Here is a 17,983-nt window from a genome sequence, read left to right as displayed (position 1 = left end):
ATTGGCAGGTCCCCCCGCCACTAACCTCCCCAACTGCCCCCAGCTCCCAGCAGTTGCTATCTGCTTTCTGTTTGTGTGGGTTTGTTACCGAAAGGGGGGCCGCTTCCAGGGCCCAAGAGTGGGCTCTTGTCTAGCGCTCGGAAGTGTATTGTCCGAGGAGACACGTTATCCTTACAGGGCGAAAGACTTTTTGGGGAAGGGGCGCCTGGGCAGAGAACAGTGGAATAAGGGAGCCCAGGAGAACTGCTGTGCCGTGTGGCTCACAGTCTCAGGTTTTATGGTGATGGGGTTAGCTTTCCAGGTTGTCTCTGGCCAGTCATCTTGCTTGTGCCCCTGTTTGGTCTGACTAAGGTCCTTCCTGATGGTGTGTGCATCTCTCAGCCAAGATGGATTCCAGCGTGAGGGTTTCCGGGAGGTTGGCAGGACATATTATGGGCCAGCGTCTCCTCCCTCCTTTTGGCCCCTCCCGAATTCTCCTGGTTAGTTTTCAGCGGCAGTGTGCCCTATCAGGACCTCCTGTCGTGACACAACTCGTGCAAGTGGTTATTATTGTGCCTGGCTGAGGCAGGCAGTTTTGGTCAACAGATTTTCCTATACTGGACATTTCATATAAAGGGAATCACAGGATATGTGGCCTTTTATGATTGGATTTTTTTTACTTAACATAATGTTTTCAAGGTTCATCCATGTCGTAACACGTATCAGTATTTCATTTGTTTTTGTGGCCTAATAATATTCCATGGGATGGACGGACCATATTTTTCCATTCATCAGTTGATGGACAGTTGGGTTGTTTCCATTTGGGGGCTATTATGAATAATGCCACTATCAACATTCCAGTACAAGGTTTTATGTGGCCCTGTGTTTCCATCTCTTGGGAATACACCAAGGATTGGAACTGCTGGGTCATGTGGTAACTCTGTGTTTCACATTTTGAGCAGCTGCCAGATCGTTTTCCACACTGGCTGCACTATTTTACTTTTCCACCAGCAGTGTATTGAGGCTTCCAGTTTGTTCCATTTTGTCCACATTCTCGCTAACACTTGTTTATTTTCTCGTTTTGGTTTTTATAATAGCCATTCTAATGGATGTGAGGTGGTATCTGATTGTGCTTTTGATTTGCATTTTCCTAATGATTAGTAACGTGAGAATCTTTTCATGTGCTTATTGGCAATTTCTATATCTTCTGTGAAGAAATATCTATTCAGTCCTTTGCCCTTTTTTTTTTTTTTTGTGGTACGCGGGCCTCTCACTGTGGTGGCCTCTCCCGTTGCGGAGCACAGGCTCCGGACGCGCAAGCTCAGCGGCCGTGGCTCACGGGCCCAGCTGCTCCGCAGCGTGTGGGATCTTCCCGGACCGGGGCACGAACCCGTGTCCCCTGTATTGGCAGGTGGACTGTCAACCACTGCGCCACCAGGGAAGCCCTTTTGCCCATTTTTAAATTGGGTTGTTTGCCTTTTTATTGCTGAGTTGTAAGAGTTCTTTATATATTCTGAATTAGAGTCTCTTGTTGATATATGATTTCCAAACATTTTCTCCCATTCTGTGGTTTGTCTTTTCACTTTCTTGATGTTATCTTTTCTTTTTTTGTTGTTTTTTTGTTTGTTTGTTTGTTTTGCGGTACGTGGGCCTCTCACTGTTGTGACCTCTCCTGTTGCGGAGCACAGGCTCCAGACGCGCAGGCTCAGCGCCATGGCTCACGGGCCTAGCCGCTCCGCGGCATGTGGGATCCTCCCAGACTGGGGCACGAACCCATGTCCCCTGCATCGGCAGGCAGACCCTCAACTACTGTGCCACCAGGGAAGCCCTTGATGTTATCTTTTGAAAGTTTTAAATTTTGAAGTCTAACATGCATTTTTTTCTTTTTTTGTTCCTTCTGTCTTGGATGTCAGATCAGAGAAGCCATTGCCTAATCTAAAGTCATGAAGATTTGCTCCTGTGTTTTTCCCAAGAGTTTTATAGTTTTAATCTTACATTTAGGTCTGTGTCTATCTCATTCCAGATTGTACCTCCTGTGCCTAGAATAATGCCTGATGTATAGGAGGTACTTGATACTGAGTGAAATGAATGAACTGATATCTCTTGAATGAGTGAGTGAACAGATATCTTCTCATCCCAGAGCTGTTGCTATTTAAGTAAAGCCCCAGGGTTAAGAGGGCATTAGACGGAGGATGGGCACCAATTTGTTTTAATCTCCTCCCCCAGGGAAGCTGCCCTTAGTGAGCTCTCACAATTCCCTTTCTGCCAGCTTTTCTTTTCCTGTTTTTCCTCAGTTTTGTTTCCCTATTTGACAAAATGTTTCTAAGACATTTCCTAAATAAATTGTGTCTTGTCTACTTTGGTTAAATTATAAATATGGTAGATATACAAGAAAAATTTTTCCATCATAAAAATCTTGGTTGGGTGACACTTCTCTTGTTGGTTTTTATTGCGTTAGACTAAATAAATTCAGGTGACATGGCAGTGTATGAATTACAAAGGAAAAGTTGCCTCCTAGGGGGATATATGATGTCTAGAACTTACTTTTAGAAAAAAGCACCTATGTCTGCAGAGGGAGAAAACGTAATATGTCAACAACTAATGAATCTGGGTGAAGGCTATTTGGGAGTTCTTTGTACTGTTATTTTAACAACTTTTTTATGGTGAATTTTTTCAAAATAGGTGCTTCACATCCATTTTTCATTTAATCCTCTGCTGTTGAGGAAGAAATGAAGGTGAAGGCAGGCTGACCAAGGTCCGTCAAACTGGTTGAGTAGAGGAACCAAGATTTGGATGTGGGTCTCCAACTCAAGGCCTCCTACATGTTTTATGGCCTTGTGCATCTCAGATAGTCGAGCTTTTGCTGGGAATGACCCGCTCCTTCACCTGCCTCTGTCTTCATGTTCTTGACACTTTACAAGCCTATGCTCAGTGAGGGCAGGTGGGAGACGGTCCAGGAGTTTCTAGAATAGAGGAACTGCCATCCTGGGACTTGAAGGAAAACAAAGAGGGTGTGGAGGGAATCAATGCTTCCTCACCAGCCAGCAGGTGGGCCTCTGAGGCTCTCGGGAGACAGCCCTGACCCCCCTTCTGCCCTGCCTGTTCCAGGAGCTGAAGCTGCCCACCTTCCGAGCCCACTCCCCGCTCCTGAAGAGCCGCCGGTTCTTTGTTGACATCTTAACCCTGCTGAGCAGCCACTGCCAGCTCTGTCCCGCTGCCCGGCACCTGGCCGTCTACCTGCTGGACCACTTCCTGGATCGCTATAACATCACCACCTCCAAGCAGCTCTACGCCGTGGCAGTCTCCTGCCTTCTGCTCGCAAGTACGTGGAACCCACTTCTTCCCCGTGCTGTTTCCTCAGCCGGTGAGCCCGGGCGCTCCCGGGTCGTTCTACATTTCCATGGTCTTTGCACTTGCATTTGCACTTGCAAATGCACTTTGCATTTCCATGGTCTTCCGTGTTCATCCTTAGCTGAATGCGAACCATAGTAATAATAACCAACATTTTCTTTAGCATCTATAACATACCAGGCCAAGGGATGAGGATTTTAGCAGCTTGATCTTAATGAATCCACACAGTGACACTAGAAGACAGATACTTTTAGTACCCCCATTTCACCGAGGCACAGGGAGGTTAAGAAACTTGCCTTGGGTCACCCAGCTCATCTATAGCAGACAGGATTTGAGCCCAGAACTGCATGGTGCCAGAACCTGTGTCTTAACCCCATGTTACCTGCTTTCTGACATAGGGCTTCTGAAATTGCTGGCATGGGGGGGGGGGAGCCCTAGCAACCACTGTTCTTAGAGGTGTTTAGAAATGTGACTGTTTGTGTGGGCCCCAAGCAGGACCCATTGTGTAGTCTCCAGGCCTGGGCACAGGCCTCTTGGAGTTTGTATCTTCCAGTGAGGCCTCACTAAACACACGGCATGGGGACTTCCCTGGCGGTCCAGTGGTTAAAACTTCGCCTTCCAATGCAGGGGGTGTGGGTTCGATCCCTGGTCGGGGAGCTAAGATCCCACATGCCTCACGGCCGAAAAACCAAAACATAAAACAAGCAATATTGTAACAAATTCAACAAAGACTTTAAAAATGGTCCACATCCAAAAAAAAAATCTTAAAAAAACAAAACAAAACACGGCATGGCTTTGACCATCTGTCTGCCTAGGTAGGAAATGAATATGCTACTACTCTGGTCATCTGCTTAAAGCACAGTCTGCCATGCCACGCTGCAACTAAAAATTGCCCCCTGATTTACCGACAGTCTTAGAAGGACCGTCCGTCAGGGTCCTGCCTCTCTGACCTCAGGCCTTTCTCCTCTTCCATCCCTAGGTTCCAGCCAAGCCCCTCCTGTCGCAGATCTTTGCACATGCTGTTCCCTCTGCCCACAGGACTTCCCATTCCTTCCCCCTGCCCATCTGGTCCTGGTTAAATGGCGCTTGGGCCCTGTACTCACATCCCTGAGAAAGCCTCCCCTGCCGCCTTGGGAGTGGGGTGTACATAAGGCCTCCCTGAGGTACAGCCGCATGGCCTCATGGACTTTTGATTGACACTCACCTCCCCCGCTAAGCAGTGAGTTTCAGGGAGGGAAAGGAACACATAGTAAGGCCTCAAAAAATAAGATTTGTGGACTCTCATGCTTCCAGAGCCGGGGGCGGGAGTTCTATCCCTGGTTGGGGAACTAGGATCCCACATGCCGTGTGGTGTGGCCAAAGAAAATAAAATGAAATAAAATGAAAACAATATTTGTGGGCTAAAGGAAATGAATGGAGCCAGAGTTTCCCTTAGAGCTGGGCCAAGTTGCCCTTCATGCAGACGGGTGGGACACCCCAAAGTGGCCAGCTGCAGTCACATTTCTTTGACATCTAGTCTTTTCTCCTTAAAATTCAATCACATCTTACATTCTCCGTTACAATATGTTATTGTCCTATTTTATTTTATGGGTCCCTTCCCCATTCCCCAGTGCTTGATTCCCTCTGATGCTTTGAGACCACCATGCCCATTTTCTCCTGTGGCTTTGTCTGTCCCTGGCATGCTGCTACAGACCCTCCAGCACAATCACCCAGGTCCAGACACATGGCTTTAGAGTTTTCAGAATTCTACCTTTTTTTCCACCCTGGCACCTGCCACCTGCTGTTATCTTAATCCCTTTGGCTGCTCTGGGTTTACAGCCTCCTGACTTGTGATTTTCTCTACCTTGAGCCAACTGGATTTCCCATGTTATACAGGGTAGCCTGTCTTGCTGGGAGTCCAGCCTGCTCATTACTTCAAAGTCTCAAATCAGCACGCAGCTCTCTTTTGTCTTGGGAGGAGCTGGGGGGTTTGTCCCCGCTGCAGCGGCCCTCGAGGAGTCTGCACCGTGGCCTCTGGCCTGCTGCCGTCTGTGATCTGCGGGTTGCCTCGAGGGCCCTGGGGGCAGGGGACTCGGATTTCCATGGGTTCACCGAGGCTCCCAGCATCTGTCTGGGGAGCTGGGATGAGAGGTGCGCACTGGGGACTCCTTTGTGCCTGCTGCCGTGGCAGAGGGAGGGGGCCTTTCAGAGGGAGAGGCAGAGGCCCTCACCCACATGTCTGAGGACAGCAGCCAGCCTTGGGCAGCAGGAACGGATTTTTCAGGACACCTGCCATATGCTCAGAGGCCCCAGGAAAGAAAAGTTTCCATGACAGCCTGAAATCCTATTCATTCCTCCCTCCCCTCTCGCCAGGCCGACTGTCAGCCACAAGGGGGTTCACCTTGCCTCAGGAAGTTCTGGGTTCTGCTAATTTTGTTGCAAATAATTAATTCCCAGATAAGAAGGGGGATAGTCCTTCTTGCCCCCATCTGTCCATTCTTAGGTTTTTAAAGCTGCTTGCAGGTAAGGGCCTTTGCATAGGTGGAGCCCTCTCACCTACACATAGCCCCTTCTGCCCCCATAAAACAGGAGCCAGTCAAGGACGCATGTCTCCAAGCCTGGGGAAGGGGGCAGAAAAGCAAGAGCTTGTGGGTTGTTCCTTGGGGGACCACTGGCAAAGCCACCCTTTGCCTTTCTAGGACCAAGTTAACTGCATTTCCTACCTTGACAGAGGAGAGAATTCTAGTATAAATATAATCTAGATATAAATATACCATAAATAGAGAAGAGCCACTCTCTTCTTTAGTCTTTCATCTCACACAGCACCCCTCCCCAACTGTCTTTTGCTTGTTGGTGTTTAACTAAAAGGACAATTTGACAACACAGAAACCCCACCACTTGCAGGTGAGTTGGCTTTCACAGTGCCACGTAATAATCGTCGTCCCGGCAGGGGCAGCTTCATTGCTCACTGGTCCCCTTCTATGCGCCCAGCCCTGTGCCAAGCACTTTACACACACATCACTTGGAAGCCTCACAACCAGCCTGTGTGATTGTGCTGTCATCTGACCATTCTGTAGGCTCAGAGAGGCCCAAGGTCACACAGTTTGGAACTTTGCTTTATTTTTTTTAAATTGAGGTAGAAGTCATATCACAACATAGACTCTACCATTTTAACCACTGTAAAGTGTATAGTTCCGTGACATTTAGTACATTAACGCTGTTGTGCAGACATCACCTCTCTCTAGATCCAGAACATGTTCATCACCCCAAAAGGAGCCCATGTATCCATTAGGCAGTAACTCCCCATTCCTTCCCACCCCTGGCCCCTGGCAACCACCAGTCTGTTCTGTGTCTGTATAGAGTTGACTGTTACGGGTATTTCATATGAAAAGGAGTCATACAGCACGTGACCTTTTATGTCTGGTTTCTTTCACGTTCTGTTTTCAGGGTTCATCCGTGTTGTAGCATGTATCAGTATTTCATTCCTTGTTATGGCTAGATAATCTCTGTTGTATGGATAGACCACATTTGTTTTTATCCGTTCATCTGTTGATGGACATTTGGGTTGTTTTCACGTTTTGGCTATTAGGATTAGTGCTGCTGTGAATACTCAGGCACCAGTTTGTTTGAACATCTATTTTCAATTCTTTTGCGTAGCAACCTAGGAGTGGAATTGCTGGTCATATATGGTCATTCTATGTTGAACTTTTTAAGGAAACTTGGAGTTTTACTTTTGCCTGGTTGTCACTGCTCAGAGATGACTGGGTGCTGAGTTCTTAGCTTCAGGGCATGGACCAGCCTGAGGAAGGAGAGAGGGAGGGAAAGAAAACCGGAAAGACAAGAGGCATGCTTGCTATGCTATGTTATGCTATGTAGCATGGCCTTAAATGTGATGATACAAAAAGTATGAGATACATTTTTATTGTTAGAAACATACAAAAGATACAGAAGGACTTAGTGTAAAAAAATTGTTTCCCCCCAAATCCATAGTCCCATTCCCAAAGTTTGGCGTGTATCCTTCCAGTTCTAGATGTACTTACGTATTTTCAGAATCGGGAAAACAAACCTATTTTCATTTCCGGGGGTGAGAGGAGGGAATGAATCATAGATTAACAGCCGTATAAACTGCCCGTAAAGGGACTTCCCTGGTGGTCTGGTGGTTAAGACTCCTTGCTTCCAATGCAGGGGGCACGGGTTCGATCCCTGGTCGGGGAACTAAGATCCCACATGCCACGTGGTGTGGCCAAAAAAAACCCCAAAAACTGCCCTTAAACAAAATTGCCAGATTCCCTCTCTTCCTCCTTTTTCTATTCTTTTTTTTTCCTTTCTAATCCCAATTCCGTCATACTTTCTCTTTACAGACTTCTGTTTTCTTTCATTGTGACTTCCAGACCCCCACCCCACTCCCTGGGAAAACAAGGTTTCTTTTTTTTTTCCCCGGTACACAGACCTCTCACTGTTGTGGCCTCTCCCGGATCGTGGCCTCTCCCGTTGCGGAGCACAGGCTCCGGATGCGCAGGCTCAGCGGCCATGGCTCACGCGCCCAGCCGCTCCACGGCATGTGGGATCTTCCCAGACCGGGGCATGAACCCGTGTCCCCTGCATCGGCAGGTGGACTCTCAACCACTGCTCCACCAGGGAAGCCCCTAAACAAGGTTTCTTAGTGCTGAGTTGTTGGTGAGCCCTGTCCTGCTCCTGGCTTCTGGCTTGTGAAAAGCTGTGAAAGCTCAGGGGGACAAGTCCATCTGTTTCTTGGGATAAAGTTCTGACTTCCATATTTTTGTAGGTGAGCCTGAGTCCAATGCTGGCCTTCATCTCAGCCCTCATCCTCCTCCCCAGGAGAGGGAAACATCAAGCAGGAGTGTGGTCCCACGGCCTCTGCAAGGGAAGGACCCCTCTCTGCACATGGGTCCTCCTGCAGGGCAGGGTCCCGTAGCCCGGCGTGAGTCTGTCATGCTTTGCTGTGCTTACCTGCAGAAAGGCCCATCTCCCTCCTGTAGAGTTTTAAAATTAGAAATGGTGTGCTCACTTGTAAATGAGATTCAAAGAATAAAATAAAAAATCTGTTACCCATCTCATTCTCCAGAGATAACTTCTGGCAAAAGTCCCTTACATCTTTTTCCAAAATGGATCGAGTGTATTTTCTAGAAATGTTCTGTGCATATACAAACATACAGTCAGCCCTCATGAGTCCAAGATTCCATACTTGTGAATTCACCTACTCACTAAAATTTATCTGTAACCCCAAAATCAATACTCCCGGAACTTTTCGGGTCATTCGTGGACACGTGCTGAGCAACAGAAGATGTGAATCGCCTGGCGTGCGTGTTCCCAGCTGAGGTCGAACAAGGCAGCGCTGTGCCTTCTCAGCTCTCATACTAATAACAGGTGTCCTTTTTTTGCTGTTTAGTGCCATGTTTTCTCATTTTTCTGCTTGTTGGTGTTTTTGCTGTGTAAAACGGGCCCTAACCATCGTGCTGAATTGCAGTGTCGTGTTCCTACGTTTGGGAAGGCTGTGGTGTGTGTACCTTAGGAGAAAAATGTGTGTGTTAGGTAAGCTTTGCTCAGGTATAAGGTGTAAGTGCTGTTGGCTGTGAGTTCAGTGATCATGAGTCAACAATACAGTAAACAGAAATACACAAAAAAGGTTATGTGTTGATCGGTTGTGATCAGAGGCTCAAAGGAACCTAACCCTGTATCTTCCCCTAGGAGCGTGGTTCTGTATTCACCAGATCAGTGTGCACAGTAAATAATCAGAATCCATTACATTTGCACAAGTGGATTAATACCAAAGGTGTTTTCTTCATGGTACCTTAGGGAACATCTTTCCCGTCTGTATGGATTTACCTTACTCTTTTTACTGACTGCAGAGTTCTCCATATTATAAACACTGACATTTATAGAATGATTCCCTGTTGATGGATATTTACATTGCCATCTTTTTCTTTTTTTTTTTTTTACTGCTTTAAACAATATGACAACAGCTGTCCTTTCCTCTGCATCTTTGCGCACTGAGGTATGTCTGTGGGATTGCTTTGGTCAGAGGTGTGTGCATTTAAGGTTTCGGTGGGTAGCACTGAATTGCCTTGCAGAGGTTTTGACCAACAGCTGAGCAGATCCCTTTTTTCTTAAATTGAACTTAATGTGTGGGAGCCTTTGGAAGCACGTGCTTCTCCACGAGAGCAACACACCATCAGAAGAGGAGCGTTGTCCCTCCCCCATCCTGGCCTCTCGTCCACTTTGAGCTTCTGTCTATGCTCCCAGCACAGAGTACATTTGCATCCTGCCTTTCTGCCTTGTCCTGTCCAGGGTGTCCAGGTGAGAAATGAGTTCCCAGACCAACTGCTTTTAAGGCTTCTTAAGCCAGAAATCAGTAGCCTCATTTCTTAGGGCAGGTACCAAAAAAGGCACTGCCTCTGGGTCTCGGGAGATTCTAGGAGAGGCCTGTCTTTCTCCTAGGAAAGTGCCTCACTCCCCCTCTCTCATCCCTGCATCCCTCCCCTCCGCTCCCCTCCCCTCCCCCTGCTTTGGTGACTGAGAAGCAGCTTCTTTGACAGCAAAGTGGGGGGAAGCAGTCCTAATCCCTCCTGGATTTCCCTTCTGGACAAGGATGAAGGAAGGCACCCCAGCTCCCCCCAAAGCTAGGAATGCTTGGGACCCCTCTGGGGCACTAATTGTAGGCAGCAGATGCAAAGGGAGCAATTTTTCCAGGTGGCCTTGTTCAGGGGTGTACTTCAGACAAACCCTAAGATTTATTTATAGGATTAAACACAAATCTGCGAGGAAATGTGGCTGCCCCCATGCAGGAAATAATTTAACACTCCCTGCCTCTCATGCAAGAGTGGCCAGCACTCAGTTTCCTCCCTGCCATGGTTTCACATTTCAGACACCAGGATAGGTCTTACCTTTGATGTGTGTGCTTCATATGACCATAGTTTATTATTTCCTCCAGAAAGCTGCTGCAACATCAGTGGTACATCTTCTAATCGGTGACATTTTGGCAGTGGCCACACAGCATGGGCGGACTGAAAACAGTGGTCTGTCACGTGAGGGCCACGCTGAGCAGATCCGGGCTCGGGGCTCCAGTGTTATGGCACAGTGAGTGAGGACACGGTGATTTTCCATTTCCTGTTCCCATCTCTGCAGACTGGCAGGCTTAGAACTATTTGGGGGGAGGGATTTTGTGTGACGTGCCGGTTGGATAGCTGGCTGGGCTGGAAATTCAGAAATCACACCATTTGCCTTAGCAATTCTAGTGCCCAGACCTGTTTGGCCAAGGCCTGGGGTTTTTTTTTTTTTTTTTTTTTTTTTTTTTTTGCGGTACGTGGGCCTCCCACTGTTGTGGCCTCTCCCGTTGCGGAGCACAGGCTCCAGACGCGCAGGCTCAGCGGCCATGGCTCATGGGCCCAGCCGCCCCGCGGCATGTGGGATCTTCCCAGACCGGGGCACGAACCCGTGTCCCCTGCATCGGCAGGCGGACTCTCAACCACTGCACCACCAGGGAAGCCCAAGGCCTGGGGTTTTTTGAGAGGAGGGGGAATCTTGAGCTGCATGGGTTCATTAATCATGCAGTGTTCAGGAGCCCTTGACCCTGCATGGGTAAACCAGTCAAAAAACATTTATTCCACCTCTGCAATACGCCAGGTGCTGTGTTCAGCCCCGGGGAGACGGGGGTGAACGGTAGGGGTGCCTACAGGCCCTTTCGTTGACGATGGTTCATTCCACACACATGTACTTACTATGCGCTGAGCCTGGGAGACTGTAAGGTACAAAGTAGATCAAGTCCCCGTCATAAAGAAGCAGACTTCAAGCCAAGCATGACCAGCAGGTCTCTGGGCACCTGCCTGGAACAAGCCAGTCGCCCTTCTGAGAAAATCCAGGTGTCCTTACTGTTAGGAGAACAGCCCGGCTCACACGAAGACCCAGACATTGACGTTGGGCAGCCTGTCCACTCCTCACGCTGTCTGCAGTTTGGCTGCTGGGAGCTAGGCATTCATCTTTATTTTCTTTTTATTTGCAGCAGCCTTGAACCCTCTCTGTAGTGAATACTCGTGTCTTGTAGTACCTTCTCCGCTCTTATGGCCAGAATTGCATTATACGCATTCTCCTGCTGCTGCTGAAGTCTGAGAGGGCAGAGCTCAGAGTCCTTCATTAGGCACCCGTTCCCCACACCCAGAGACTGTCTTCCAGATTAGAGCCCCTCCTTGCCTTGCCCAGGAGACTCGGGCTCCACGTAGTGGGTGTTCACTCCCCTGGTCACAGCACCCTGCCCTCCACGGGACACCCACCGCCTGGTCAGCATTGGTCTCGATCGTACCAGCAAGGCACCTTTCAGTTGATTTTAAAACCCCTTCCAAATAAATAACTAATAAGAACCTGCTGTATAGCACAGGGAACTCCATTCAATACTCTGTGATGGCCTATGTGGGAAAAGAATCTAAAAAAAAAAGAAGAGTGGATATGTGTATATGTATAACTGATTCACTTTGCTGTACACCTGAAACTAACACACATTGTAAATCAGCTATATGGTGGCGCAGTGGTTAAGAGTCTGCCTGCTAATGTAGGGGACACGGGTTCGAGCCCTGGTCCGGGAAGACCCCCACATGCCGTGGAGCAACTAAGCCCACGAGCCACAACTGGTGAGCCTGCGAGCCACAACTACTGAAGCCCGCGTGCCTAGAGCCCGTGCTCCGCAACAAAAGAAGCCACCTCAATGAGAAGCCCGCGCACCGCAACGAAGAGTAGCCCCCGCTTGCCGCAGCTAGAGAAAGCCCGCGCACAGCAATGAAGACCCAACACAGCCAAAAATAAATAAGTAAAATAAGTAAATAAATAAAATAAATTTATTTTAAAAAAATAAAAAAATGAAGATCACTGTCCTCTAAACAAAAACAAAAGCCCCTTCCAGGCCCAAAGGAAATATGCCAGCCTGTCCCCTCTCTGGGTGGTGAGATGAGATTGTTTTCATGTTAGTGGATTTTCAAGATGGTCTTCAAGGAGCATGCCTTGCCTTTCCCTATGTCCTAGTCCTGGACTAGGGCAGATCCACATTCAGGAACCTTCTCTGGCAGTTACTTTGCCGGTTGTGGCTTCTAGGGGCCCGTCTTCTGAGAAGTTGAAACTGCTTTTCCTCAGCAGGAGAGTGGTATTTGTCCCTTGTAGAAAATTAGAAAATAGAAAAAAATATAAAGAATAAAATAAAAACTACTTGCAAACTCACTGCATTTTTTTCTATAATCAGAATTTGCGGGTGGAGGGCAGATCCTGGCCTCAGGGATCATGGAATGGTTAATATTTATTGTTTCTATGCCAGGCAGTGTTTTGAATTCTTTGTGTGGGTTTGCTCATTTAATCCTCAGAACAATCCTGTGAAGTAGGCATTGTTATTTTCCTCAGTTGACAGAGGATGCAACCGAGGCCCAGTAGTTGGGTAACTTGCCCATGGGCACACAGCTAGGATGGGAACCCAGGTGGCCATCACCGCCCCCCAACCCTGCCCCCCGAGTCCTTGCTCTCAGCTGCTACACAACAGCAGCACTTGTCCCACAGCAGATCACTTTCTTTTATTTATTTATTTATTTTTAAATTTAATTTTGGCTGCATTGGGTCTTCATTGCTGTGCACGGGCTTTTCTCTAGTTGCAGCGAGCGGGTGCTACTCTTCGTTGCAGTGCGCGGGCTTCTCATTGCGGTGGCTTCTCCTGGTGTGGAGCACGGGCTCTAGGCACGTGGGCTTCAGTAGTTGTGGCTCGTGGACTCTAGAGCGCAGGCTCAGTAGTTGTGGCGCACGGGCTTAGCTGCTTCACGGCATGTGGGATCTTCCCGGACCAGGGCTCAAACCCGTGTCCCCTGCATTGGCAGGCGGATTCTTAACCGCTGTGCCACCAGGGAGGTCCCAGATCACTTTCTTCCTTGGCTCTAGCAAGAAGACTCAAACCAGCAAATGAAGAGGTTGCTGGGAGATGCCTGGCTCCTCTGCTTTCCGAGGCTGCAGAGTGCGTTTTAGCTGACCTGGATGAAAACTTCGGCCCTAAGGATGGTGTTTCACGTCTGGAAGTGACTCCCCTTCTAACCTTGAGAGAGGGGGCCAAGATTGCTGCACTCCTCCCCTCCCCCTCCCCTTCCGTCCCCCTTCCCCTCCCCCTCCCCTTCCCCCTTCTCCTCTTCCTCTTTCTCCTCCCTTCTCCAAGCAGAGAGGTTGGAACAACAAAGGATCCAGGACCCCTCCATCCATGCCTTCAGCACCACAGCCTAGAAGAGCTCTCTCTCAGCTCTTCCTGAAGCCCGGCAGCCTGGTCAGGCCCAGTCCAGGGCAGCCCCTGGTGAGCCAGGAGTGGGCATTCTGCAAAGCAGTGACCCTCATTACAGGGGAGAACTCTGTAATGTAATCCAGGCCCCAGATGCCAGCCGTGTACATGACAAGGGGCCACATCCCATGGCCCCTTACAGTCAATGATATTATTTGGGTCCCTTGTAAAGAGGAGCACAAAGGAGCCTGGGCGTTGCTGGGGCCACCGTGTGAAGTCATGCCACCAGTTGCTCCATCCTGAGACGGGGAAGTCCTCGCAGCCAGAAGGGAAGCCAGTGTCTGACCCAGCTGGCCGAATGCCACCTCTGACCTCGGAGACATTTTTACAGTTTCCTCCTGGAGAAAACCACCACCTGCAACCTCATCTCCGGTCCAGAGTTGGACTCAGGAACTGAGTCAGCCTGTCAGAAATGTGTTTTCATTCATTCGTGCATTCAGTATTGAGCTCTGCTCCGTGCGGGAGACTGGAGATGCAGCTTTGCTGTGAGGAGGGGAAGGAGGGAGACCCTGTAAGGCAGAGTACGTGTGTGTGGAAGGAATCTTCAGTGACAGGGATCGTAGACATTCCTTAAGGACCTTTCTTTGTGTCCTGAGGAAGGAAGGGAGCTCAACCAGGGAAGGTGGCCGAGCTTCACCTTCATGCCGGGTCTCCCTGACACCCAGGTCTGGCTGAGATTACAGGCTTGTTTCTGCAGGACGTTTCCTAACCTCCAGGTCTCTGGAGGGGCTGGAGCTCTTGGACACAGCATGTCTGCAGCAGGATAGCGTGGGGGAGACACATCCTCCCCGCTTCCCACCGCTATGGTCTTCACATCTTCCTCCCTTCCCTGAAAACCACCACCGAAGCACTGTCTTATAGCTGGAGGGTTTTCTTGCTCTGTTCCTGGCTTTCTCCCACCTCAAATCCTGTTCACAAATTAAGCTGTTATTGCACCTGTGACTGTGACTGCACGGTTGGTCCTGAAGCGAGCAGAGGTTTATAAAGCAGCACACATTCCAATGTTTGTTGAGGGCTGGGCCCTGTTCTGAGCACACCGAGCCCTTGTGTCATCCTCACCACCATTCTGTCTCCTTCTGTTTCTCCCATTGCACCAGCCCCAGAGGTTGAGACTTGCCCCAGACCACACAGCCAGTGAGTGGCTGAGCCTCTGGAGAACCCAGGGTGACCCTCGGCACCGTACTTGCTCTGCCTCTCCGTGCTGCATCGCAAAGTCAAACAGCCTCTCGGAGGGTGCCGTCCCCAGAGTAGTTTCCTAGCTTCTCCATCAGATTGCTCAAAATCTGTCTCCCCTGGTTCCTCGGAAAGACACTTGTCTGCTGGACATATGAGCATGCCCCTTTGGGGACAAGTAGGAAGCAAGCTTCTGGCCTCAATAACTACAAAAAGCCAAAGAGCTTTTTTTAAAAAAAAAAAATTGAAGTATCGTTGATTTACAGTGTTGTGTTCATTACAGCTTTACAGCGAAGTGAATCAGTTATACATATATATATATATATATATATATATACACATTCTTTTTTTAATATTTTCTTTTCCATTATGGTTTATCACAGGATATTGAATATAGTTCTCTGTGCTATACTGTAGGACTTTGTTGTTTATCCATCCTATATATAAAAGCTTATATCTGCTAACCCCACTTCCCACTCCATCCCTCCCCCACCTCCCTCCCCCTTGGCAATCACCAGTCTGTTCTCTATGTTAGTGATTCTGTTTCTGTTTCATAGTTAAGTTCATTTGTGTCTTATTTTAGATTCCACATATAAGTGATATCATATGGTATTTGTCCTCTTTCTGACTTACTTCACTTAGCATGATAATCTCTAGGTCCATCCATGTAGCTGCAAACGGCATTATTTCAGCCTTTTTTATGGTTGAGTAGTATTCCATTGTGTATATTTACTATATCTTCTTTATCCATTCATCTGTCGATGGACATTTCTGTTGCTTCCATGTCTTGGCTATTGTAAGTAGTGCTGCAGTGAACATTGAGGTGCATGTATCCTTTTGGACCATGTTTTTCTCTGGATATATGCCCAGGAGTGGAATGGTAGCTCTATTTTTAGTTTTCTGAGGAACCTCCATATTGTTTTCCACAGTGGCTGCACCAACTTACAATCCCACCAACAGTGTAGGAGGGTTCCCTTTTCTCCACACCCTCTAGGGGAGGCTGTTCTTTATTACAGAAAGCATCCCTGTTGGAGATTTACTCTTCAACTTCAGTTCTGCCATTGGAAATAAAAACTGAGTCTTGTTGATCATACAGATCTTTAGTGGAAAGGCTCTGGAATAAATAGGAGGATTGATGAAGATGAGTATTTGTAGAGAACATGGGGGTTAGATGGGGAGGCTGCAGCTTACCTGACACCCACATCCATGGGAATTCCTGCACCCAGGTAGGTAAACTCACTATGGAGACTTTCTGGAATTGCAGGGATCTTCGTGATTGTATCTGAGATTTCCTGCTTGTGGTATAGAAAGCTCTGGACTTCAGAGCCATTTATGTATTGGTTTAAAAAAAACCTATTAAGTATTGAATTTGTGCTGGCTGCTGTGCTAGGTGAAGGGGATCTATAATGTTCTACAAGACAGGTGTGGTCCCCATCCTCATGGAATAAGTAGCCAGCCAGACTTTTCATTTTGCTCTCGCCCTTCACAGCTGGGTGATTGGGGCAACTCACTTAACCTTTCTGAGCTTCTGATTCCATGTGGAAAACACTCCCAGCCCCTGGGGTTGTTCCCAGAATGCACTGAGTTCACTTGTCAAGGGCATAACAAACGTGGTCCGTGGAGGCTGCCCCTCCCTCGGGACTGCCTGTATTGCTTGATGCCTGCTGTGCTGTGCGTGGAGCCTGAGATGCAGAGGGGAACCAAGTGTGAAACTCCCTGCCCTCCGGGGCTCACATCCTAGTGTGTGGATTCCCTGCTTCTTGCTAACCAGCTGGGACACCTGGGAAACTCCCACCCCTGCGGGGAAGACCCATCCGGGAAAGGCCTTGGACCCCACACTGCCCTTGGCCTCCCTCTCTGTGAACCTTGGAACCACCAGCAGGAGGGTGGAACTCAAGGTCACAATCCAGGGGAAGGAAGCTGGGGCCACTCTAGCGTCCTCTCTGGGGGTCCCTCACAGCCCAGCCGCTGGAATTGGTGGAGCTGGGGGAGCCTTTGGTTGGACTTATTTCCACCCCTTTTTCAGAGCCTGTAAGAAAATGTCTGTAGCGTCGGCTGCCAACTCTAGTTCATCTCTACCCAACTAACAGGACTTTAGAAGAAAGATCAGAGGTCCGGGGCGCAAGGAGTAAATAACAATGTTCAGTGAATAATAGCAGCATCTGCTACCGTTTACGGAGCGCTTCCTGTGCCCCGGGTCCTGTGCCAGTCACGCACCTACTGTCTCCTCGAGCCCTCCTGACCACCCTTTGGGCTGTGGGTTTCCAAGTGATTGCCCAAAGCCATACAGGTCGTAACAGCAGTAAGGATGGAGAACTAGAACTGGAGCCTGAACTCAAAGTCCTTGGAGGGAAAAGGGGAGCATTCTTGCCTGTTTCCAGTCAGGACCTCCCCCAGAATCCGGGTTCACCCTGGTTAACAGGATGTGCTCAGCCCTTATTAAATATCCTCAGGACTAGCTGTAAATAAAGCTGGCCGGCTCTGCCCCACCTAATGGCCACTGCTCTCCCCTTCGACGAAGGAAGGATCTGAAGAAGGAAGAATTAGTATCAGAAAGGTCTCCACTCAGCCTGGCCCAGCCTGGGGACTAAAGGGCCCAGTGCTTTCTCTCCCAAGTACTGGTGAAAAGCCCTTTCCACCAGGGCTTTCTCTTTCCTCTTGGGTCCTCAGCTCCTCTACCGCCCAGCTCTTTTCTACAGTCAGCTCAGAAGATGTCAGGTCCACCTGGAGGGCCAGGCAGCCACGGGGGTGGCTCTTTACCCTCTGACCTGCCTCCCCCCTTCCCTTTATCATGAGCAGCATACAGAGTAGGGCAGGGAGCTGCGGGAAGCGGGAGGGTAGCCATGGGGTCTCAATTCCGCATCCAATTTTGTTTCTCTTTCTCAGATGAAGGGCGGGGGGAGGACTTCAAATAGGAGAGAGGCCTTTCTTCAGAAAGGGCAGCTTTGACTGTTTTTAAAGGCATTGTACTTCTTTAGCAAAGAAGAATAATTTTAATAGCTATTGCATTAAAACCTGGTTCTCTTTAGCCGGGGAACTTTGGCCTCACGTCTGAGCCTAGGTTTACCTCCTGAATGGGCAGCAGGTAATCCTGAATGAGCCTGTAAATGGGCATCTTGCCAGGCATGAAGGACTGTTGGGGGGATTAACTGGGACCTGTCTAGTAGAGAGTGGGCAGCGCTGGGCCTGGGC

At 48.8% G+C, this 17,983-nt stretch overlaps 1 protein-coding gene across 1 annotated transcript in view; it reads left to right on the top strand.

Annotated features, from left to right (window-relative positions):
* CCNJL (cyclin J like) overlaps positions 1-17,983 on the top strand; it is a 55,986-nt gene that overhangs the window by 25,865 nt on the left and 12,138 nt on the right. The window contains exon 3 of the mRNA XM_022595180.2: positions 3,088-3,301. Coding sequence (XP_022450888.1) covers positions 3,088-3,301 — 214 coding nt within the window. The remainder of the gene's footprint in view (positions 1-3,087; positions 3,302-17,983) is intronic.

The sequence above is a fragment of the Delphinapterus leucas genome, chromosome 3 (assembly GCF_059928025.1).
Source record: "Delphinapterus leucas isolate spDelLeu-1000000601 "Yukka" chromosome 3, BTC_Dleu_Yukka2, whole genome shotgun sequence".
In the NCBI taxonomy this organism is placed as follows: Eukaryota; Metazoa; Chordata; class Mammalia; order Artiodactyla; family Monodontidae; genus Delphinapterus; species Delphinapterus leucas.
Note: the sequence above shows the minus strand (reverse complement) of the source record. Positions and strands in the feature narration are given on the sequence as shown.